This window comes from Ranitomeya variabilis, chromosome 5 (assembly GCF_051348905.1).
Source record: "Ranitomeya variabilis isolate aRanVar5 chromosome 5, aRanVar5.hap1, whole genome shotgun sequence".
Lineage (NCBI taxonomy): Eukaryota > Metazoa > Chordata > Amphibia > Anura > Dendrobatidae > Ranitomeya > Ranitomeya variabilis.
Window position 1 is genome coordinate 129,572,930 of NC_135236.1, and position 26,032 is coordinate 129,598,961.

The following is a 26,032-nucleotide window of genomic DNA, read 5'->3' on the forward strand; positions in this document are numbered from 1 at the left end:
TGGTATTGACTGCATCGCTGAGTCTGCACCGCTGCTCCCAGTGTCTGGTATTGACTGCATCGCGAGTCTGCACCGCTACTCCCAGTGTCTGGTATTGACTGTAGCGCTGAGTCTGCACCGCTACTCCCAGTGTCTGGTATTGACTAGCGCTGAGTCTGCACCGCTGCTGCCAGTGTCTGGTATTGACTGCATCGCTGAGTCTGCACCGCTGCTCCCAGTGTCTGGTATTGACTGCATCGCGAGTCTGCACCGCTGCTTCCAGTGTCTGGTATTGACTGTAGCGCTGAGTCTGCACCGCTGCTGCCAGTGTCTGGTATTGACTGTAGCGCTGAGCCTGCACCGCTGCTGCCAGTGTCTGGTATTGACTGCATCTCTGAGTCTGCACCGCTGCTCCCAGTGTCTGGTATTGACTGTAGCGCTGAGTCTGCACCGCTGCTGCCAGTGTCTGGTATTGACTACATCGCTGAGTCTGCAGCGCTGCTGCCAGTGTCTTGTATTGACTGCATCGCTGAGTCTGCACCGCTGCTCCCAGTGTCTGGTATTGACTGCATCGCGAGTCTGCACCACTACTTCCAGTGTCTGGTATTGACTGTAGCGCTGAGTCTGCACCGCTGCTCCCAGTGTCTGGTATTGACTGCATCGCTGTGTCTGCACCGCTGCTGCCAGTGTCTGGTATTGACTGTAGCGCTGAGCCTGCACCGCTGCTGCCAGTGTCTGGTATTGACTGTAGCGCTGAGTCTGCACCGCTGCTGCCAGTGTCTGGTATTGACTACATCGCTGAGTCTGCACCGCTGCTGCCAGTGCCTGGTATTGACTGCATCGCGAGTCTGCACCGCTGCTTCCAGTGTCTGGTATTGACTGTAGCGCTGAGTCTGCACCGCTGCTGCCAGTGTCTGGTATTGACTGTAGCGCTGAGTCTGCACCGCTGCTGCCAGTGTCTGGTATTGACTGCATCGCTGAGTCTGCACCGCTGCTCCCAGTGTCTGGTATTGACTGCATCGCGAGTCTGCACCGCTGCTTCCAGTGTCTGGTATTGACTGTAGCGCTGAGTCTGCACCGCTGCTTCCAGTGTCTGGTATTGACTGTAGCGCTGAGTCTGCACCGCTGCTCCCAGTGTCTGGTATTGACTGTAGCTCTGAGTCTGCACCGCTGCTGCCAGTGTCTGGTATTGACTGTAGCGCTGAGTCTGCACCGCTGCTGCCAGTGTCTGGTATTGACTGCATCGCTGAGTCTGCACCGCTGCTCCCAGTGTCTGGTATTGACTGCATCGCGAGTCTGCACCGCTGCTCCCAGTGTCTGGTATTGACTGTAGCGCTGAGTCTGCACCGCTGCTTCCAGTGTCTGGTATTGACTGTAGCGCTGAGTCTGCACCGCTGCTGCCAGTGTCTGGTATTGACTGCATCGCGAGTCTGCACCGCTGCTGCCAGTGTCTGGTATTGACTGCATCGCTGAGTCTGCACCGCTGCTCCCAGTGTCTGGTATTGACTGCATCGCGAGTCTGCACCGCTGCTTCCAGTGTCTGGTATTGACTGTAGCGCTGAGTCTGCACCGCTGCTGCCAGTGTCTGGTATTGACTGTAGCGCTGAGCCTGCACCGCTGCTGCCAGTGTCTGGTATTGACTGCATCGCTGAGTCTGCACCGCTGCTCCCAGTGTCTGGTATTGACTGTAGCGCTGAGTCTGCACCGCTGCTGCCAGTGTCTGGTATTGACTACATCGCTGAGTCTGCAGCGCTGCTGCCAGTGTCTTGTATTGACTGCATCGCTGAGTCTGCACCGCTGCTCCCAGTGTCTGGTATTGACTGCATCGCGAGTCTGCACCGCTACTTCCAGTGTCTGGTATTGACTGTAGCGCTGAGTCTGCACCGCTGCTCCCAGTGTCTGGTATTGACTGTAGCGCTGAGTCTGCACCGCTGCTGCCAGTGTCTGGTATTGACTGTAGCGCTGAGTCTGCACCGCTGCTGCCAGTGTCTGGTATTGACTACATCGCTGAGTCTGCACCGCTGCTGCCAGTGCCTGGTATTGACTGCATCGCGAGTCTGCACCGCTGCTTCCAGTGTCTGGTATTGACTGTAGCGCTGAGTCTGCACCGCTGCTGCCAGTGCCTGGTATTGACTGCATCGCGAGTCTGCACCGCTGCTTCCAGTGTCTGGTATTGACTGTAGCGCTGAGTCTGCACCGCTGCTGCCAGTGTCTGGTATTGACTGCATCGCTGAGTCTGCAGCGCTGCTGCCAGTGTCTGGTATTGACTGCAGCGCTGAGTCTGCACCGCTGCTGCCAGTTTCTGGTATTGACTGTAGCGCTGAGTCTGCACCGCTGCTGCCAGTGTCTGGTATTGATTACATCGCTGAGTCTGCACCGCTGCTGCCAGTGTCTGGTATTGACTGCATCGCTGAGTCTGCACTGCTGCTGCCAGTGTCTGGTATTGACTGTAGCGCTGAGTCTGCACTGCTGCTGCCAGTGTCTGGTATTGACTGTAGCGCTGAGTCTGCACCGCTGCTGCCAGTTTCTGGTATTGACTGTAGCGCTGAGTCTGCACCGCTGCTGCCAGTGTCTGGTATTGACTACATCGCTGAGTCTGCACCGCTGCTGCCAGTGCCTGATATTGACTACATCGCTGAGTCTGCACCGCTGCTGCCAGTGTCTGGTATTGACTACATCGCTGAGTCTGCACCGCTGCTGCCAGTGCCTGATATTGACTACATCGCTGAGTCTGCACCGCTGCTGCCAGTGTCTGGTATTGACTGTAGCGCTGAGTCTGCACCGCTGCTGCCAGTTTCTGGTATTGACTGTAGCGCTGAGTCTGCACCGCTGCTGCCAGTGTCTGGTATTGACTACATCGCTGAGTCTGCACCGCTGCTGCCAGTGCCTGGTATTGACTACATCGCTGAGTCTGCACCGCTGCTGCCAGTGCCTGGTATTGACTGCAGCACTGAGACTCGGCTGTGGATGAGAGGAGGTTGAGGAAAGCAGTTTTTCTTTTTCCTTTTTCAAAACATCTTCTGAGATCAAACCCCTATTAATCTAGCATTAAGAGAAGTAAGACTTGATTTATTAGTAGACCAGTATGGCAGCCATCGACATCTCTCCCGACCATCAGTCGTCCAGTGCCAAACCCATCAATATTGGTGGGTTCAGCCAAATTAAGTCTGTGTCTGCGGACCCTTAGTCTCGGGCTATGGGGAGGGGCATTTATCATTGTGCAAATCGCCTTTTTGGCTGGTGAGAAAAAACCTAAGGAGGTTAATTAGCAGCATAATGGTTCCAGAAGCCGATCTAGCCAAGGCTGTATTCACATCTGTTGGTGGCTACATCACAGATTGGGAGGTTATCACTGGTAAATGATGGGCATTCTATTAGTACTTGTCGGACCCTATTATAAGTCCCTGGGGTCCAGCAGGCGCTGGGGTAATGTATCATATGTCTGATCCAGCATTGTGTATTATAATCACAACCTCGGGGGCCTGAGCAATGTCTTATAATGTGTTCTCTGGAAGTCCTGATGGGTCTTGTCGATGATTGGTAACAAGTAGGTTGTGGAAACGCCATGCACAATGCCGATCCCTGTACAGTCAGCCGAGCCCGCCATCCAGGCCTCGGGATAGCGCCATATCTGCAGGTTTCTGGGGATGGCGGCTCGCACACTGCAGGTTTAGACTGTCTATAATATTGGCTTTCCCCGAGGCTGTATATAATTATTATTATTTATATAGCACCATTGATTCCATGGTGCTGTACATGAGAAGGGGGTTACATACACATTACAGATATCACTTACAGTAAGCAGACTAACAATGACAGACTGATACAGAGGGGCGAGGACAGGATGGTGGGGAAGGAGACAATAGGTTGAGGCTTGCCATCGGCAGATCGTCCCGTTCCCACCACAATGGTCTATGTACACGCTCGTTGGTTTTGTGAGCGTGGTAACGCCGTGATTCTGCACCGATAATCGGAGTATTTTCCTTTGTGCAGGGTTAATCTGCAGATATCCAGAAGAGGATTACGAGTCGTTTCCTTTGCCGGAGTCGGTGCCCCTCTTCTGCTTGCCCATGGGGGCGACCATTGAATGCTGGCCGTCCAACAGTAACTATCCGCTGCCAGTTTTTTCTACCTTTGTTCTGACTGGCGCATCTGCAGCAAAGGTACAAGACATGGGACTTCACGAGTAACAGCACAAACCTGTATATTGTTCTGACTCGCAGCGTATCCTTCCTCATTCCATAATGCCTTTATAGTGGGCTCTGGGATATAGCTGGAGCTTTTGCTGTGCTCTTTGCTTTTGGATTTAGGTGTATCCGGGCGTTATTGTCTCCACGTAATAAAATAAAGTCAACTATCAGCATCTTTTACATATATTTTATATATAAGCAGTGCTATGTCTGTTGTGGGATTTGTCCTCCCATAAAAATACCTTTTTTTTTTTTTCAAAAGATCCGACGTGCCAGTCATGAGAAATCCAGCATAGAAGCCGTATGCAAATGAGGTGGGAGGTGCACTGGAGGCGTGTCAGAACCGTGACTTATTTCCAACTATAGGGACACGCCCACAATGCACTTCCTGTCTGATTTGCATACACATTGATTCTGGATTTCTCACAAATGGCGACTCTGTTCTTTTAAAAAATGTTATAATTTTTATTGGGGGGTGAGCCCTTCTATAGCCTTACCACTGCTTCCATATGTAAAGCGCTGTGAACCAATTCTCCCCTGATATGTGGTATACCAGGTTTTTTTCCTACCTGTATAACATGGCTGTAATATGCAGTCCTCATGGGGTCCAGGGATTGCCTCTGTAGCACTGACTCTGTATTTGGCCATATTACAGCTGTGTCCAACCTCTATATACTCCTGTTATTTTACCTTTAGTCCTTCTTTCTGATGCGTCTTATACCCTGCATTACCTTTAGGTGTACGGTGCGGCCATACAGTTCTACGAGCCATGTGGTCATGAGCAGTTGACCGAAAAGCAAAAAGTCCAATTAGGACAGGCCAACAACGCAGAGGGACGGATGGACGCCTCCCGCAGCATCCATGTCAGCAAGTGCATCTGCCTCCTGTCTCACTGGCCTTTCTTCGATGCGTTTAAGAAATTTCTCACTTTCCTCTATCGCTATTCCATCTCTGGACCTCATGTGCTCCCGATAGAGAAGTAAGTAATCCTTACTGTGAATAATTTACTGCCATTGTCTTGTTCCATCGGCTCGCATGAATGCACGCTGTCCTGAGCAGCCGGACGCCCAGTGTCACACTCTTTCTGTACGCACGCTGCGCATCCACTATCACACTTTCTTTGTTAAAGAGGTTGGTTTTTTTTTAGAAAAACCTGCAACCAGGATTTCTAAAAGAGGACAAACAAAATGTTCTCCCTGGGTCCAGCGCTACTCCCAGTGTCTGTTATTGGCTGCAGCCGGTCAGTGAGCTCAGCGGCTATGAGTGGAGCGTTCATCCTACTTGGGTAGAGCCGCCGAGCTCAGTGATTGCTGGCGATGAGCGGCAGCCAATATCAGACACTGGGAGCAGTGATGGACCTGGGGAGAGTAAGTAAACTGTGCTCTGTTTTCTATGGTATACTGCCCGGAGACCAGGATTTTCTGAGGGGGACTTTTTCCTGATCGATAATATATTTAGATCACTATAATCCTTTTGTTCAATAAATAATTCTTGCTAAATTTCTTTTTTTTTTTTTTTGTGCTTTTGAATGTAGTGTATATTTCACATTAGTCACTTTATTTTCCTTTTTATCTTCCTTCGTCCAGACACATCTCCAACTTCATGCATAAAGTCCCATTCCCTTCTCCACAAAGGCCAAGAATATTGGTCCAGGTAAGTGTGCGGTTATATTATTACATGACCTTAAACATTAGGAAATCGTTCCCTTTTATTCTGCAAGCACAGAAATTGTGGGGTTATCCCATCTCAGACAGATACACCATAAATGTCTGATAGATGTGTGCCCCATTGCACAGGCGTGATAGGGCTTGGGTCTCATTCAGACAAGCGTATAATACGGACAAGCACTGTCCCAGTATTGGTCCGACTGACCAATATAGTGCTGGTCAGATGAATTTTTTCACATCGACCAAGTGTCCGTGTGAAAACCATTGCAGCATGTACTATTGTTTTTCAAGAATTCATATTGATCGGATCCCACACAGAACATCCATATAACATCTGATTTTTACTGATACATTGCCATTAGTAATCTAGGAAACTGTGAGTGATAATACACATTTAGTGATGAGCAAACGTGCTCGGATAAGGTGTTATATGAGCATGCTCGGGTTCTAACAGTGACTTCGGCGTGCTCAAAAATTTTGTTCGAGACCCCCCCCCAGCTGCATGTCTTGTTTCTGTTTGACAGCCGCGACACATGCAGGGATCGCCTAACAGACATGTAAACATATATATTCTATCGATAGTGGATCAGAGGGATTTACCAATAGAAACCTGATGTCTGTGGCCAGGTCCGTTATTATTGTTGGCTATACATATGAAGAAAAGAAAAGTGTGGGTTTCCTGATGTGACCCCGGTCCGTGTTTGTGCCCTTTCCTGCTGTAAGGACAGGTACACACATGTGTTGTCGGTTTCTAAGTGTCATCCATTTTTTTTTTTTTTATCAGATCCATTTTTTCTTATGCTTGAAGGAACTGACACGGTTTCTTGACTCTGTCAGCTAGGAACAGATGAAATGAAATGTCAGGCCGCTCATCCTTAGCCCCAGGTATTGGGCAGTCTTGTGACTGTGTAACGAACCCGCTGTGCTGGGACTTGCAGTGTCGGAGATTGTCTGCAGTGCTCGCACAGCCGAGGGCTGATGGTAGACGATGCAGCGCTGCTTTTTTACAACCTCGGGATTAGCAGTGGTCCCAGAAGAATGGCCAATACCACTCAAGTGATGGCTTAGTCTAGTCATATGTCATCTCTGATGAAGATAAGAATAAGTCCTAGAGACCGGAGCAATCAGTCACTGTATGCTGCATTATTCATGATTTCTGGGTTACACCTCTGATTAGTTTTTGCTGGACTTGATGATGTTGCAATGATAATTATAATAATAAGCGTTTATTGTGCTGCTTGCCCTGTATGTTTCTCCTCTCATGTAAATCCAGCCCTTTCGCTCTGCTGACCAAACACAATTTGCTGTCTTTTCGAATAGCTGTCCCCGCACGACACCCTGATACTGAGCCAACCTGTGTCCTCACCGCTCCCACTGAGGCAAGTACACACGATTCTGCGCCAGCGCCGACCCTTACAGGTGCACGCGTAGATCGCCAGCTTCCTGCGGATAAGCCTTGTATAATGCTGCACCAGTAAAGCTAATTGCATCTGATGGGTGCTGTCATGTGACCGACATGTTTGTAAGCTCCCGGCACAGTTGGGCTTTGGTTACTTTAGCAACCTGTCTTTCCCCGCAGTGCGACGTCTCCCTCCTTCCTTGCAGGGTGTCACGGGACACAGCACTACGACCAGCCTGGCCTTCATTAGTGCACCAGCGAGACATTGAAAAGACGATGATTTGTCATTCTCCACGGCTGCATAATAGCAGCAACATTTACATTTAATTACTGTAAAATTAATTAGTGTTGAACAATTATCTTTTTATTGTTCTGGAAGCTTGTCATTGCTGGCAGGGTCCCACGACCTTCACTAGCAGACTACAGCAGCCATTTAATTACTCAGTTAGCCGGAGTGACCCTTGTTGATTTCGTTCCTGGTCCCATTAATTGTAATTTGCGAACTCATTGGTGTCCCAGAATTCTGGCATCCAGGGTTGTTAATGGATCTTAAACAAATTTAGTATGGTAGCGTAGACTGGACTTTAACCATGGTTGAACATTGTGCAAATACTCAGCAGGGAAAAGAACAAAACAGGTGACTTTCCTCCGCACTTATATCTCCATGTGAATCAATAGTTCACATGGAAAATGCAGCAGAGCCCTCTAATATTATTAATGAGTTGAGCAAAGAGATAAGCAACTCCCTGGTACAGCGGCCATGCTGGTAGTCTGTGGCCATGGAACCCAAACCTGCAAGCCTCCTCCTACCTGCTGACATCCTTTGTGCTTCTTCTGATTAGTAGGCTCGGCATAACATCATGTGTCATGCCATAATCAGGGCTGTGGAGTCAGTAAGCCAAACCTCCGACTCCAACTCTGACTCCGACTCCTCAATTTCCATGACTCCGACTCCACCAAAATGGGCTCCGACTGCAACTCCACAGCCTTGCCAGGGCTATGGAGTCAGTAAGCCAAACCTCCGACTCCTCAATTTCCATGACTTTAACTCCACCAAAATGGGCTCCGACTCTACAGCCCTGGCCATAATTGTGACGTCACTCCAGGTCTACTGATCAGAAGAGGCATAGGGATGCCAACAGGTAGAGAAGATCTGCAGGGATTTGTTTTAGCAACCATTGACTACGGACATGGCCGATGACTCAGAGTCCCGCAAATCTTTTCTGATTGTTCCCCAATGTCTGCACACGTGACACTATGGGGGGCATACTTACTCCATCGGCCTCTGTGGTGCTGTTATACATTGTGCTTTCTTGTATCTTTGTTTTGGCAGCGGAGGGAAGTTCTCTACTTTACTGCAGAATTTGGGTCCCGAGAACGCAGTGACTCTCTTGGTCTTTGCAGTCACAGAACACAAGATCCTCATCCATTCCCTACGGCCGTCTGTCCTCACCAGTGTCACTGAGGCTTTGGTCTCGGTAAGTGGCTTTTATTATTCAGAAAAATTCAGTTTTTATCTTTTTTTTTTTTTAATGTATATTTATTTGTAAGAAGTCAAATGAGTTGATCCAGTTTATCCCAAGTTATTTCCGGGTAGCTGGTTGTCAAGAAGAAAACGGCTGGTCTGAAGCCTAAGGCTGTGTTCATGGGAGATCATGGTGATCTGTCCCCTACTGACTTCTATCACGAGCAGTGTTGTCATGGGGACTTTGTGTGAATACGCAAACACGTCAGTATCTTCCTGACTAGTAGCCGGTGTGTGTATATTTAGGATCATCCCATGTATTTGGTGATTTACATTCGCACAAGATCTCATGACAACACTGCACCTGATGGAAATCGGAGCGGGAATTGTTGTCATCAGGACTCTCAGGAGCACAACATTACTCAGTTTTATTTTCCATTTCTGATCTGCTAGTTAGACACCTGATGACACTTATTTAAAAACAATGTGTATATATGTAGAGAGAGAGAGATAGAGAGAGATATCTCTCTCTAACAGGACTTAAAAGTCCATTTCCAAGGCCGATCTTCTAGTCTAAAGCAAACACTGACACTTGAGGCCAGCATTGTGGCTTATGTTGGCCTCATTTGTGATGACGGCTCCCATGGAAGCGGATATCATTTAACACTTATACAAGTGGAGGATATTAATGCAGAGGGGAAGGTTTCCACAGATCCTTTGTCATGTGATTGTGCTATTGCTGTTGCTCTGCCTTCCATGTTGATTGTGTTCCAGCTGGTTGTTCTCGCACCTTCCGCCAGTATCCTTAGACTGCGCAGCTCCTGGTCCCTCGGGTATTTCTTGCAGGGGCTGCATGGTAACGTTGGAAGCAGATGGAGCTGCTCCATGGCCTCATTTCCATCACATTACCTGGCTGCTCGCAAGCCCTCGTTACTGGCCCGAATCCAATTGCAGGATTCCCGAGCCAGCCTGTAAAGTGTGCGAGAATGGGGCATATGGCGGAGGAGCTTATCACGGCCTAACCGTCCTACTTCTCATGCAAGAGTTCTTGTAAATTACAGCCAGAATGATAGCCATTGCTTAAAGCTTGCCAGTGTGTGACGCTGTGATGTGCCCGGGAACGCTTAATGTTCATCTGCACAGAATACATGGAGTGTTGGAGGATTTTATTTTTATCCACTTTAGCTTTATTTTCTGCTACACCTTGTCCAAAAAGATGGATATTTTCCAATCTGCCTAGCGCCCATACACTTTACACTAAAGTAAGTTAAACCCACTGATGTGAGTGGGACTGACCAGCAATCTATTATTTATGGGGACCTCCGGACACATGAGGTCCATTGGCCGATCCTTTTGTTCTCCCCTGAGATAAGGCTCCTCTGACAGTGGGCTCTCTCCTAGAGAACCCGGGAACAGTGGTCTGCACAGAGTATTCCTGTACATGGGAGGTCTAAGGGGACGCTCGTCTCCTTCTGGCGAGTGCCAAGCCAGTGTTGGGAGACTTATTGGCCATGCTATGCTTCTCTGGAAATTAAATTATTCAAACAGTCTCTTCTGAGAGGAAGAGGACTAGAACTCTAGCACCACTTATTAAATGTAGCAATCCTAATAGCCAATACCGACCCATTTAACGATACTTCTTTTGCAAACATGTATAGAGGTATTTGCCCCTTTTCAGTGCAAAGCCAGTAGGTGGCGCTAGAGTTCAAGTGCTCTTCCTCTTTGAAGAGGCCTATGTATATGGGGGTAGTAGGGTGAGAGTGCTGTCGGTGATCAATCGTTCGGCTGACATCTGTCTGATGTGCATGTAGGCCTCTAAGTAAGGGTACCGTCACACAGTGCCATTTTCATCGCTACGACGGCACGATTCGTGACGTTCTAGCGATATAGTTACGATATCGTAGTGTCTGACACGCTACTGCGATCCGGAACCCCGCTGAGAATCGTACGTCGTAGCACATCGTTTGGAACTTTCTTTCGTCGTCTAGTGTCCCGCTGTGGCGGCATGATTGCATCGTGTGACACAGGTTGTATACGATGTGCGCACAGTAACCAACGGCTTCTACATCGCAAATACGTCATGAAATTATCGCTCCAGCGCCGTGTATTGCAACGTGTGACCGCAGTCTACGACGCTGGAGCGATAATCATACGACGCTGCAACGTCACGAATCGTGCCGTCGTAGCGATGAAAATGGCACTGTGTGACGGTACCCAAAGGTATTTCCTTATCTTTAGATATGTGCAGAGATAAATTCTCTACGGCAGGGAATGATGACATGTGAAGCTGTCTATATGATACCTTCTGATTCTAGCATATAAGTGTGTTTTGCTAACCCAGGTTCCACTTTGTGCCCATAATATAAGTACACCCCCTGCCTTGTGCCACATCCCTGCATTATTACTCCATCCTCCATGCATGTGCTATTCAAAACAGGGTACTATATCATAGGAGATCTGCATAAAGCGAGGGTGACAGATCGTATCAGCAAGTCTAAGACGTATGAATTCTGGACCTACGATTGTAGAGCTGCGCTTTAGCTGTAAAAAAAAGTCCCATCATAGACCTGTCACGTGCTGGGTGCAGCTACGTGCCTTACATTGAAGCCCATGGGGGGAAAAGCTACTTGCAACCTGCACCAAAGTTTGTGGGGTTTTTTTCTCCAGTGCTACTTACTTCTTGTGTGAGACATTTGCAATTATTAGATGCACACGACACGTTGCCCTATCCTAAAACTGACCATAAAAATTAGGAGACATCTAAACATGCAGATTGCAGGACTGAAGGAGGAAATATTGCAGATGCATATTATGGATTACAGAATAAAGGCTTTGTACGTGCACTTAGGCTACAAATCAAACCAAGGAGGACTATGATTTTGTTCAGTTTATGGAATCCTTGTCTCATTGCTGCAAAGGTAACACTGTGATCTAACAAACCCAATAACAGAAATCATTTCTCTTTCATTTTTCTGTTCCCACAGATGATTTTCCCCTTCCACTGGCCGTGCCCATATATTCCTCTTTGCCCTTTGGCTCTGGCGGACGTGCTGAGTGCCCCATGTCCTTTCATTGTGGGAATTGATTCTCGCTACTTTGATTTGTATGAGCCCCCTCCGGATGTGAGCTGTGTTGACCTAGATACCAACACCATCTCTCAGTAAGTTTTCCTGCATCAGAACTTGCTGCGCCACAATAAAAGGGATTGTTACGTTCCTTAAATACATTAAAGCCTATAGCCGACACTTGGACTGATGGTTATGATGGATCACTAATTGGTCCTGTGCCGGTCAGGGGCATCCAATGTGATAATTAGAGGCTTCAGTTTTATAATTTGCAAACCATCAATGCTGAATAAATGATACTGCACACATTGTACCTACAAATCTACAGTAATTATATAAGAAGATCGCATCATTGGAGGTGGTCTGCTAGCTGCGTCGCTGCATAAAAACGTAATTTACAAATACAAATGCCCCCAACTATGCTGTGTAATGTATATTTCTGGCCTTTTTTGGCTAAGTGCCCAATGCAAAAAACTGGAAGCCTGTAAAACTTATTCGAATGTGATGTAAAATGTCGCCTTGAATCCTAAACCTGCAGTAATGCATCTGTAGGCCATCAGTGATTCTAGACTTCTCTTCTGGAGTTGTCACTTGTGCCAAGTCCAGATTTTGTGTCATTCATGATCCTGCTGTGACACACGTCTGCATCTGCACTTGGATGGTTACCATCTTACTTACGATTTACATGCACATTTGCCGCTTGTTAAATCAATCACAATCGGTTCTAAATGACTAGATGTCTGCGATGTTTGTTTCTCAGCTCGATCACATAGATGATTAATGAATTGGGAATAACAATTGATTGTAATTGTATCTCTGATTTCACAGAATGGAGTGTAAGAGGAACGTCAGCTGGAAGAACCTTCCCAAAAAGGCCTGCAAGAATCTCCTGAATACGCTCAGCAACTTGTATCAGCAGCTGGCAGAGTGTAAGTGGGTAATAATGTCGCCCCTGCAGTGTGCGGCTTTGCCCCTAAAATGCATGTATGCAGGCTGGTATGGTATATATTGGGGATCTGCCATGTGTTTATAAGCAGCAGACCCTGGTATAACTTACCAATGCCAATCTCCTGTCACTCACTCGCAGCACAGAAGCGCTGGGGGATTGGTAATGTGAGTATTCCTCCTGTCATTTTATACCACTAGCAGTTGTTTTGATACATGAGCAGTTAATAAAATTGCCAGTTAATAAAAAGACCCAAACTGTTCCCTATATGGATACAATACTGGAGATCCATATAGGATCCGTTTTTTTGTTTTTGTTTTTTTTTCCTCACGCAACCATAGTGGTCTTGAATAGATGAGTCTCATCCAAAATAGTGAGAACCGTGGATGCTGCAGTTTTTTTCAACAAACCTATTGGAAAAGACTGGCCCTTGTGATGGTACTTTTTTTTCGCGAACCGCACTCAGGCAGAAAATATGGTTGTCAATATACTAACATAGCTATCTCCCCTGACCTCCCCATACACACACTTGACTCTGCGGAGTAAGCTGCTGACAGACACATCTGATGATAGATAACGGCAATCACGTAAAAAAAAGTGTGGCCACTATTAAAAACATTTCTCTCTTCTGACATGATATACATGTCAGAGGAGAGAGAAAAGAGGTCCCAAAGCCCCCCGGTACCTCCACCATTCCCTGTCCCTCCAACTCCGTCCCCGGCCCTCCGCCAACAGTTTGCATCGGGGTCGCTCGAGCACCTGCGATATTTGGTGCATACCGGAGCCCCCGATGCAAACTAGAGTAGCGAGCACTTTCTCTCAACACTATTGACGACATATTCAATATGGCAACCTAATGTTATCAAATTCTGTGTAGTACCTTTGGGTTAAAATTCCTTACTATACTCCTGGATTCTCCAAAATACTCCTGGAGTTTCCAAAATAGGGTCCCTTGTGGGGGGCTTTCACTGTTAAGACACATTAGGGGCTCTCCAAACGCGACATGGCGTCCACTGTTAATTCCAGCTGTTTTTGTTATCAAACAGTGCTACTTCCCTTCCAAGTTCTGCCGTGTGCCCAAGTATTAGTTTTCTCCAACATATGGGGTATCTGCATGCTCAGGAGAAAGTGCACAACAGATTTTGGGTCTATTTTCTCCTGTTACCCTTGTGAAAGTAAAAAAAAAATTGGGCTAAAGCAAAATTTTTGTGAAAAAAAAGTTAAATGTTCAATTTTTCCTTCCATATTCCGTTAATTCCCGTAAAGAACATGAAAGGTTAATAAACTTATGAATGTGATCTTCAGGACTTTGGGGGGTGCAGTGTTTAGGATGGTGTCACTTTTGGGTATCTTCTGTCACATAGGCCCCTCAAAGTCACTTTAAATGTGATGTGGTGCCTAAAAAAATGGTTTTGTCAATTTTGTTGAAAAATTGAGAAATCACTGGTCAACTTTTAACCCTTCTAACTTCCTAACAAAAAAAAATTGTTTATAAAAAAATGTGCTGTGGTGAAGTAGACATGTGGGAAATGTTATTTATTAAAGGGAATCTGTCACCCCAAAAATGGCCTATAAACTAAGGCCACCGGCATCGGGGGCTTACCTACAGCATTACAGAATGCTGTAGATAAGCCCCCGATGTCACCTGAAAGAGAAGAAAAACAAGTTATATTATACTCACCCAGGAGCGGTCCCGCTGCTGTTCTGATCCGATAGGCTTTGCGGCCCGGGTCCAGCGCCTCCCATCTTCTTAAGATGACGTCCTCTTCTTGTCTTCCTGCCGCGGCTCATGGCCTGTTGAGGGCAGAGCAGGGTACTGCAGTGCTCAGGCGTCAGGAAAGGTCAGAGAGACCCAGCACCTGCGCACTGCAGTACTTTACGCTGCCCTCAACAGGGCAGATAAAGTACGCCTGCGCAGGAGCTGCGACAGGAAGAAAAGAAGAGGACGTCATCGAATGAAGATGGGAGGCCCCGGACCGCTACACTCACCGGACCGCCCCTGGGTGAGTATAATCTAACCTGTTTTTCCTATCTTTCAGGATACATCGGGGGCTTATCTACAGCATTACAGAAAGCCCCTGATGGCGGTGGCCTTAGTTTGTAGGCCACTTTTGCGGTGATAGATCCCCTTTAACTATTTTGTGTGACATGACTCTGATTTAAGGGCATAAAAATTTAAAGTTAAAAAATGGCAAAATTTCAAATTTTTGATATTTTCATTATTAAACACAAATCACGTTGACCAGAATTTACCACTATCATGAAGTACAATATGTCAAGAAAAAACAATCTCAGAATACCACATAATGTGAGAGTGATCAGATTTTAAAAATTTGGCCTGGTCATTAAGGTCAAAATTGTCTCCGTCACTAAGGGTTAAACATATGTCCTTTCTTCAGTGGACTTCTTGACTCAGTAATGTTTATAGTACATAGATTTTTATTCATATCCAGTGGATCAATACATTTCCATTTTTCCTTTAGTGCAGCAAAGACCTAGAGACGATGCACTGCTGGAGCTGGCTTTGAACGACTGTGACTTTAATGCAGGAAAGAAACTCCATCAGCTGGACATGGAGATTCAGGAAGCCTTCCTGTGCTTCATGGCATCCATTCTGAAGGGCTACAGAGCCTACCTTCGACCAATCACACAGGCGCCCTCCGAGACCGCCACCGATGCCAGCTCCCTTTTTGAGCTCCAAGGTAACGACACAATAGTAATTTTTTCCTCTTTTTGTGTGAAGTATGCAGTCAACATTAGGTTTCTGGGCACATTACTATATGGGTCTACTCCCAACTCTACATGTCCTCTACACCGGGGTTGATGCTTAGGAGAGGGATAAAGGAGAACAACTGCTTTTGGATTGGCAGAAGCAGCTATATTCTCGGTCGCCACCTTTTCCCATAGATAGACATAACTTGGAGGAAGCAGAACAAGTGCATCGACACGCCCCAGTGCACTTAATTTGCATGTGCTTTTAAACTGGAATATCCATCCGATCGCTACAAAAATGTATTTGTGGACGAGCGCCTACACAGTCATACCACAACTTCCATATGTAAAAACATGCAGACAGGTTCCCTTTATGAAACATATTTTTATAAATGAGAAAATACAGTTTTTCTTTTTTGGGGTGTATGTGGGGGGTTGATTAAATGTTTAAAACGACTCCTATATGAGGAGTATAACAATGCTCTCTGTTCTCTTCTTTATTAGGTTTTTTAAAAAGTCGTGATCGCTCCCACCACAAGTTCTACAACATGATGACTAAAACGCAGATGTTCATCCGGTTCATCGAGGAGTGCTCCTTTGTTAGTGATAAGGATGCCAGTTTGGCCTTCTTTGATGACTGTGTCGAGAAGGTGGGTACATGGTCAATTCTGTTCCCCCTGGTGTTCTCTTAAAGCCGTAATAAGGGTCTGTTAACTCTGCTAAGTTGAAGGTTTATGTCTGGAGAATTTCCCAGTTTTTTTTTTTTTTGTTTTTTTTTCTGCATGTCTCTTTAGGGAATAGCATAGTACTATTAGAAAAAAATGTACACAAACAGATGCCTGACGTCTGTGCTCGGAGTCTGTTGGGTGACTTGGAAGGTCCTGGGAGCTTTCCCAATGCATTCACCATATCAACATTGGTCCCTGCATGCACAGGGTACATACACCCCTAAAGGGGGCACCACCATGTTGGAGAGAGCATTTTGCTCGGACAAATCAGTGGGGGTCAGACCTCAGGGAACCCTACCTGTCTCCAGAATAAAGTCTCCTTATTATGTGGATTGATTTACCATTTCTTCCTGTAGGTTAATTTTACACATTGCTGTGAGTGTTCACCCTCGTCCTCCTGCATACAGTTTACTGTGGAGGTGACACGAGGAGCGTTTCAATGCACTTTTTTTTTTTGGGGGGGGGGGGGGTGGTGGGAGGGTGGTACCCACTATCCATGTATTTACTGAACCCATACAGTGCTGTATGGTATTTAAAAATTATATCATTGTAGTTTGCCTTTTCAGATATCTGCCATTTTTTAAAACTAATATTTTATCCCTGAAGCTTATTAATTGACATTGATAGAAAAATAATCCAGCTGTAAAGAGCAGCCACATTTTTGAACATGTTCTAACGCTTGTGTTTTCAACCCTAACCAATTCTGGGATTATACCACAATGACAGCAAAACCTTACATGTGCCTACAAATCCATGTTATCTGTTTGCAAGCTGCAATGTTCAGCTGATACTTCACCTTCTGATACTTTACTGCTTTGTTCTTTCATTAACAAGCTGTTCTCAGAAAGGAATGGTGCAGAAAAAGGCGCCAAGGTAAGTGGTGTCAGGGGTCCATTGTCAGAGACCGTTACTGGTGCTCACTTCATTATCCTGTAAATGTATTGCAGAGCCCCATGTTTAATGTATTGTTACAGACACTGATAGAGACGATGGCTGCTTAGAAGTTGCAAAAAACTTGTCACAAGACCCCTGTTCTCCTGATAGGTTCCAGTTTTAAAATGGTTCTCATCAGGGCAAATCAGGACTTTAAAAGAGGCTCCGTCACCAGATTACACACTGCCAAGTGAATGTTATATAGATTTTGGACCTCATGAGGCTAATGAACTTACTTTGAAAATTTATGTAAGAGTGGCTGTAAAATGATTTATTTAAAAGTTTTCCACCCTATATAAAAAGGACGATTTTAAGCTGAAGAGCTGGACTCATAGCCTGCTCATTTTATTAACCGGCTTGCTCTGTAATTCACATAGACTTCTATTGTAAAAGCTGAAAATGTTCATAAAAGATTATACAACCATTCTGTTGTAGTAAGCACATCAGCCTCTTCAGGTCTCCGTTTAATAATGTAAGCAGCTAATATTGTGACAGATCTGCTTTAAAGCTTTTGGTCTAGAGATGGTCTATTTTTCACATTTTAAAGGTGGTGATTCTAGTTTAGCTGTCGTTAATCGAATATTCATGTGATTATGGCTTAGATTTAGCTCCCATCAAATGTAGGTCAGTGTAATTCATTCCTACAGATCATGTTAATGAGTACATTGAAGCTGACATTCTGTAGATCAGCACCCCGGCTCCATCGCTCGGCTTCTGTCTGCATTTCACAGCCTCTTCATGGAATAAGTGCTCGTATCTTTCATTTCATGTTTTGCTCGTTACAGTAACCGCATCCGTACTCTAATGTCACTATAATAAAGCAGATTTCTAGGATCTGCATTACTGCAGCATGTGCTTGATTTTAATTTTTACTACTGGCTTAAGGCCTTTGGACCTTTGGCCAAAAATCAGGGAATAAGTGTTTATAGGAATATTTGTTCCCAAATACCGACCCGTGTAAACAGGCTGGAAATTATCCATCAAAGTTGTTCATCAGATGCAATGATTTTTAAGGAAGCTGAAATATAATTATCGGCAGCACATCGTCCTGTGTAAACAGATGACATTGTATGTGCACAGAATGAGCACAGTAAGGACACGTTCAGTATTTGGTCAGTATTTTACATCAGTATTTGTAGCCAAAACCAGGAGTGGGTGATAAATACAGAAGTGGTGCACATGTTTCTATTATACTTTTCCTCTGATTGTTCCACTCCTGGTTTTGGCTTATAAATGCTGATGTGAAATACTGACCAAATCCTGCTAGTGTGAACATGGCCATTCAATCATATTTGGATTGTAGTTGGCTGTGCTGTAATACTACAAGACTGTAATTGCTCCTCGACTCGTTACACTCCCCATTTGTGCATTTCAGCAGCCACTGACATCATTGAAAAATGGAACACATGATCAAAGCAGAGAAATATTGTTTTATTATCCAAAAACATACTATACAAGATTATACAATACTAATGTACGGTAGGAAAAGAATGGAGACCAGCTCACCCGCTTGCACTATTCGAAATCCAGAGCCAAGGAGGCGTCTGTGCCCTAGGCTACTTTCACACTAGCGTCGTGCACTGCACGTCGCTATGCGTCGAAAAAACGCATCCTGCAAAAGTGCTTGCAGGATGCGTTTTTTCTCCATAGACTTTTATTAGCGACGCAGCGCGACGCATTGCCACACGTCGCAACCGTCGTGTGACGGTTGCGTCGTGTTGCGTTGGACCGTCGCCACCAAAATACGTTGCTTGTAACGTTTTTTGGTGCGTCGTCTGCAGCATTTCCGACCGCGCATGCGCGGCCGGAACTCCGCCTCCCCGCACCTCACAATGGAGCAGCGGATGCGTTGGAAAACTGCATCCGCTGCCCCCGTTGTGCGGCGTGTTCACAGCTAGCGTCTGTACGTCGCATAGCAACGTGCAGTGCATGACGCTAGTGTGAAAGTAGCCTTAGATGTGGGTAATTGTAAGAAAGAAAGTAATCCAGCTCCACGGAAATTCCAAATCTTTTCTTTATTGATGTGAGTAGAAAACATTTCCGTCTGTAAGTTTAAAATGCCGTAGTAATGGATAAAACAACGCGTTTCAGGTAGTGAAACCCTTACGCCTTATTCCCACTTGTGTATAAATAATCGGTCCCGTTCTCATCCAGGAGAGTGGGATACTTCTTTCTCACTTGTCATCCATATTCAATACTTATTAAAAATTTTTTTTTTTTTTACTCAGCAGTAATGATGAGCAAATATACTCTTTACTCGAGATTTCCCGAGCATGCTCGGGTGACCTCCGAGTATTTTTTAGTGCTCGGAGATTGTTTTCTTGCCGCAACTGAATGATTTACATCTGATAGCCAGCTTGATTACATGTGGGGATTCCCTAGGAACCAGGCAACCTTATGCTGGCTAAGAGATGGAAATCATTCAGCTGCGGCAAGAAAAACTAAATCTGTGAGCACTAAAAAATACTCGGAGGACCCCCGAGCGTGCTCGAGAAATCTCAAGTAACGAGTATATTCGCTCATCACTACTCAGCAGCTATTAATCTTTCACAGGACCATTTACAGTTTCCAGCTTCATGTTTCAGAATTGTAATAAATTCATAAAAATCAAATGTTATACTGTATGGCATGCTGATTTATTTTTAATTTTTTCCCTCACACCCATGCCGAATACAGCTCAGAAAAAATACTCAGATCTGCACCCCCTCATTGAAAAACATTGGTGCGAGTGCAATGCCATTTTTTTTTTCTTCTCATTGCTCTTGTCGAATTTATACACAAGTCAGAATGAGGCCTAAATTGTGTTATCATACAATGTGAAGGGTGAAGACTTATATAAAGCAGTATCTGTTCTTCATATATGATGCTTAACCCCTTTCCGACGTGGTCCGTCATTTTTTTCACAAATAAATGCAAGTCATATCAAAGAAATTTTAACATTATCATAAAGTACAATATGTCATGAGAAAACAGTGTCAGAATCACCAGGATCCGTTGAAGCGTTCCAGAGTTATAACCTCATAAAGGGACAGTGGTCAGAATTGTAAAAATTGGCCCGGTCATTAACGTGCAAACCAGTGGGGGTAAAGAGGTTAATTATCAATTAATCAAATTTGACCTCATCACGTGCATTGTGAACAGAACAAGTAATAAACTGACAAAAGCAAATAGCACATAGCCAAGTACAGTATATACAGCATAGGGTCACGAAATGTGCCAGATAGACACATTTTTACAATAATTATACAAAATAATGTCAAAACATTTTATTGGAAAACATCATGGCGATACTTCAGGAATAAGAGTTTACACTATTGAACAGGTAACATCAGCAATAGACGGGGAAACACGGAGGCTATGAAAAGACGCGAGGCTTGGTGGATATTTAATGTGAATACAAGGTACCGATGGGTCCGAATCTCAGGAAAGATATTATGCTCCATTACTGATCATTTTTATAGAAATGAAGGAATAATTGAAAGGATTTACGGCACATTTTCCCTATTGTTAGTAACTGTGCACTTGAATATAATATTGAAGTACGACTGTGTGCGCATAATGGAAATGCCGTAATAATAAGAATCTATTAATGGGAACAACACCTATTTTGTATACAGTAGTATTTCATCCTTGGTAGTGATATCCTATATTCTGCACACTTTGGATATTTAATATATTTGTTCATTTTGTATGTTTTGCTTGTTTTGCATTATTATTGTAAAAATGTGCAGATTTAGTGACCCTATGCTGCATGTTCTGTATATTTCACCCCAGACTATTGCAGATGTACTACATATGCTGTATATACTGTACTTGGCTATGTGCTATTTGCTTTTGTTAGTGAATTACTTGTTCTGTTCACAATACACGTGATGAGGTCAATTTGATTAATTGATAAATTAAGCGTCATATGTGAAGACTGGGTACTGCTTTATATAAGTCGTGACCCTTCATATGGTAGGATAATATGATTAAGGGTTTCACTACCTGAAACGCGTTGTTTTATCCATTACCACAGCATTTTTTGTACTTACCGACTGAAGTGTCTTCTATTCGCACCAATAAAGAGGAGTTGGAATTTCCATGGAGCTGGATTACTTTCTTACAATACTAATATACCGTACTTACCCGGGGCCTCTGATGGTAACGTATAGATCAGTGATGGGCAACCTTTTGAGCTTGGTGTGTCAAAATTCGCCAAAAAACCGAGCATAACTTGGGTGGTGTGTCACCTTGATAAAAAACCATAATTTTGCGACATGTATAGTTTAAATAACAAATATGTATAATTATAATTATTTAACTTAGGCTACTTTCACACTAGTGTTAACTGCATTCCGTCACAATGCGTCGTTTTGCCGAAAAAACGCATCCTGCAAAAGTGTTTGCAGGATGCGTTTTTTCGCCATTGATTAACATTAAGCGACTTATTGTGACGGATTGCCACACGTCGCACCCGTCGTGCGACGGATGCGTCGTGCAGTGGCGGACCGTCGGGAGCAAAAAACGCTACATGTAACGTTTTTTGCTCACGACGGTCCGCTTTTTCCGACCGCGCATGCGCGGCCGGAACTCCGCCCCCACCTCCCCGCGCTTCCCCGCACCTCACAATGGGGCAGCGGATGCGCTGGAAAAATGCATCCGCTGCCCCCGTTGTGCGGCGGAGACAACGCTAGCGTCGGGAACGTCGGCCCAACGCACAGCGACGGGCCGAGCCCGACGCTAGTGTGAAAGAAGCCTTACCTGCTTAGTGACTTCTTTGTTCATCTGTCAGTTGGTTTCTTTTGTTGGTCTTGCTATTATTTAACTTGTGTGGGGTGCCGTGAACTAAGATAAGTGAGGGGGAATTCTTGCGATGGCGAACCTGTGGCACTCCAGCTGTTGCGGTGGTAACTCAGATATTCTCTTAATAATTGCATCTTTATTCTGCATATCATGAAACAGAACTGGTGCACATCTTAAGAGAGTATCTTTAATAAATTCTCCCTCACTGAGTGCTTTTCCATGCTGAGCTATGGAGTGAGCAATGCTCAGACTTGCAGATGTTAAATTTGTAGAGCTTTTTACAAATTTAAGGATGGAATTAGATTGGCTCTTATGAAGGTGTAGCTGCCTGGAAATGTATTCCTTCCTTTCATCCTCACTTTTTTTCAAGAGCTGGGAATGATTAGTTTCAAAATGTCTATTTACATTCCACGTTCTGCTTACTACCGTTTCACTACATAGAACGCAAAATGATCTGCCATTTTTTTCTATAATGCCATACATCTCAGTCCATGTCTCTTGAAAGGGTCGGCTACTGCTACTACCACTCCCTTTACTTAACTTTGGTCTTTTATTTTGTGGCTTCTCCATGAGAGAAGATTTATAGTTAGCCCTGCAGGCAATTAGCAGAAATAGGGGTTAATAAGGATGCACCACAAACAGTAATGGTGGTGAAATGGAGTCTGTACTATGCTGCAAGATGGTGTTCCTAATGGCGGGAAACGGCACCCATAGCACAGGCCTCTTCCAGCCTCCCCCTCACTACTATCTTAGTAATGGCCAATGACACCCCACAGTTCACTGGATGATGGTTGCTGTAGTAGTCACAGGGCCTGCAGACAGCTATCACAGGGCCTCCAGACAGCGATCTCCTCAGGCCTCAGAAGTGCAGCCTGGGACTTCTGGCCGGCGCAGCAGGGAGCAGCGCAATGCCACCCAAATAACAGAGCTAGGGCGCAGAGCGGACTCTAGGCATGGGACCGGTAGGTCCGATCTTTCCGGCCGGCGAAGCAGGGAGCAGCGCAATGCCGCCCAAACAACACAGCTCCGACGCAGAGACCTGGGACTTCCGGGAGCTGCGCCGGGCCTACCGGAAGTCCCAGGCCTAGACGCTCTGCACCGGAGCTCTGTTGTTTGGGCCCACAGACCTCCTGCATGGCATCCGACCCGCACGGAGGCCTGGGACTTCCGGGAGCTGCGCCGGGCCTACCGGAAGTCCCAGGCCTAGACGCTCTGTGCCGGAGCTCTGTTGTTTGGACCCACAGACCTCCTGCATGGCATCCGATCCGATAAAAAATCGGATCGGATGCCATGCAATGTAAAGATGCAATTTCTATGGGGCCGCGGCCGGCGTGTCACTGAAAATGACAACGCGTGTCAGCACTGACACGCGTGTCATAGGTTCGCCATCACTGGTATAGATAGTACTGTACATAGTTAATTTCCATGGGCCACAGGGTAAATGTATTGAGCCACCGTGAGATATATTGTTCCAGACACTGCAGTTTAAAGAAGATTAATCCATGATGTTGGATTCCCTGAAAACTGGGTCACCTTCTGTCCTTTCAGCAGGAATTAGCGCAGATTATACAATGCATATTACTAAAAGTCTACAATACCGAAAAGAGTATGGCAGCATATACTGTAACTAGCTGCCAATCGTGCCGCACCCACGGTACTTTAATAATGTGCCTTCTGCCGCCCATTAACACCACTCACTTGACTGCAATGTTAGAATCTCGCTAAACTTTATAGTAGATCATTAATCTTTGTGTTTTAATCAGGGAAGTTTTTAATCCAAGGGGAAAGATATTCTAGAAATATAGATCACTGTTCTCCGGGACCTTCTTGGCATTGAGCTGACGGTTCTCCGCACCGCCGTGTGTTCACATGTACTGGGATAGCAGATCCATCATTCCACAGCAAATGCCTAACTAGTAGTGATGAGCGAACGTGCTGGGATAAGGTGTTATCTGAGCATGCTCAGGTGCTGAGTGTCTTCTGCGTGCTCGAATAATATGTTCGAGTCCCTCCGGCTGTGGCAGCCGCAACACATGCAGCGCATCCCTACTAACTAGCTGAAACCACAGGCCAAAGGGATTGATTTTTGGAAGAATGTGTCTTTCCAGGTGGCAGGCATTGCTAGATGTTCATTAGCAGGGAAATCGGGGGTCCAGTAGATCCTCACCACACAGTCCTCCATATAGGAAGCACGCCTAATGTGCAGATGTTGGGCTAATGGTCGCATTTGGAAAACCCACATTTCAGGGAGCTTACCAGGCTTAGCTTCTGAGTGAGGGCCTCAAAAGTGACCATTAATAAAGGAGTGTTCCTATCTGCGACAATGTGGTGTGTCCACAGGATATGACATATATGTAAGATAATGTTTCTCCCAAGACAATATGCAAATTGCCTCTTCAGAGAAAAAGAGGACTTGAACTCTATAGCACCACCGGTTGGAAGTAGCGATCCTACAAGTCACAATCAACTCTTTAACGAGTCGTGCAATACGACTTAGGTTAAATAGCCAAATCAGTATCTCAATTCTCAGACAGAAACCCATTGTGGAAGGAGAAATGGTCACGTCTTTCTTTCCATTCACTTCTTTGAAAGTTCCAAAAATGGCACTTGCCCATGAAAAAAAAAGTATTCCCATTAAAAAATTTTCCTTACTGGGAAAAAAAACAAAAAAAATACATTTAGTTGGTATCGTCTTGTCTGTAACGGCCCAAAATAAAACAATATTGCATTATTTAGCCTGAGTGATTTTTGTTTATCCCACCATCTTAAAATGGAGTAAAAAGTGATCAAAATGTCATAGCTGATAGCAGTGATAATGTCATCTCTATGCACACAAATATATCACACTTCTGGCTCTCAGAATCTGACCGCACAAAAACCAATGTTCTTTTATTCTGCAAATGTAGTGAGACATCATGCATGTGTGTTTACCATCCTCTTAGTTCCAGATATCCTGAGATTATTTTTTTTTGTGCCTCTTCCTGCAATAAATACACCCTTATGGGGTAGGGGTCTTCTGTAATGAAAACACCCTTATGGGGGATCTTCTGTAAAGAACACACCCTTATGGGGGTCTTCTGCAATAATCACACCCTTATGGGGGTCTTCTGCACTAAACACGCCCTTATATTTTTCGTCCCACAATAGACAAGCCCTTACACAACTAAGCCAACCCCAAAAAAGCCAAGGCCTTAAGTCTTTGGAGCTGTTTTTATTTATTTTTCATTTTTGATCCATTTATAGTCACTTTGTGTCCTGTGCTTGGCATACTCCATCTGGCCTTAGTAATTTTCAGAATATCATGTGAAGCTCGCCCTCTGCGCTGGTGCCATAACTAAAGACATAAATTTACATTTCAGGTGGATGTAGACAAGTCCGGAGAGATGCGTCTGATTGAGCTGGATGAGTCTCACAGGAGTGAGCACACCGTATTTATTACACCACCCGAGATCCCTCATCTACCGAATGGCGAGGAGCACCCAAAGAATTACAGGTAGGCACCACCTGCCTAGTGGAGATTTCTACTCTAATTTCTCTTGTGTTCTCCATTTTTGGTGAAGCCATCCAATATAATGTTTATTTCTGATCTTCAGTTACAATGGGTTTCCTGTTCTCACATTGGACCTCTTTGACACTCCGGAAGGGCTCTTAAAATCCCTTAGGCTGTCCTCTAAAGTTTCAGCACCCTGCAGTCCTTCTCCAATGTTCAGGAGAACTAAGCAGGTATGTCCACCACTGGATGTCTTACTGCACAGTAAAGCCAACATTTCCGTAAGTGTAGTAATGTTCATGCTATCTGAAGACCGGATTACCCATGCGATAATAATATCATTTTTATTTTTATAGCACCAACATATTCCACAGCACCTTACATTATACAGGGGACTTGTACAGACAATGAACACATTAGAGTAACACATAAATCAGATACCAAGAGGAGTGAGGGTCCTGCTCACAAGCTTACAATCTTCGAGGAAATACGGGGACACGAACGGTGAATGGTAAAAAAGGGTTTGTATTGTATGGTCCGGCCATCAATATAATAAATAGGGTATTCAAATAACGCTGCATGAACCAGTCACCAGCCAGTACTAGTACAAGTACAGACAGACGGCTAATAGGTGATGGAGGGTGTGTGAACAGAGGGTCTTGATTTTGAAGCA

At 45.2% G+C, this 26,032-nt stretch overlaps 1 protein-coding gene across 4 annotated transcripts in view; it reads left to right on the forward strand.

The window, feature by feature from the left end:
* The window catches only part of DENND4A (DENN domain containing 4A), a 123,457-nt gene that overhangs the window by 64,886 nt on the left and 32,539 nt on the right, over positions 1 to 26,032 (forward strand). For 2 of the 4 annotated variants that reach the window (XM_077263288.1, XM_077263289.1), the window contains exons 5-16: positions 3,973 to 4,142; positions 4,907 to 5,148; positions 5,756 to 5,822; positions 7,157 to 7,215; positions 8,569 to 8,713; positions 11,685 to 11,860; positions 12,594 to 12,694; positions 15,195 to 15,413; positions 15,928 to 16,073; positions 16,986 to 17,024; positions 25,229 to 25,362; positions 25,463 to 25,592. In XM_077263288.1, the coding sequence (XP_077119403.1) occupies positions 3,973 to 4,142; positions 4,907 to 5,148; positions 5,756 to 5,822; positions 7,157 to 7,215; positions 8,569 to 8,713; positions 11,685 to 11,860; positions 12,594 to 12,694; positions 15,195 to 15,413; positions 15,928 to 16,073; positions 16,986 to 17,024; positions 25,229 to 25,362; positions 25,463 to 25,592 (1,628 nt within the window). The remainder of the gene's footprint in view (positions 1 to 3,972; positions 4,143 to 4,906; positions 5,149 to 5,755; positions 5,823 to 7,156; positions 7,216 to 8,568; positions 8,714 to 11,684; positions 11,861 to 12,593; positions 12,695 to 15,194; positions 15,414 to 15,927; positions 16,074 to 16,985; positions 17,025 to 25,228; positions 25,363 to 25,462; positions 25,593 to 26,032) is intronic. The other 2 variants (XM_077263290.1, XM_077263291.1) reach the window with 1 other exon arrangement.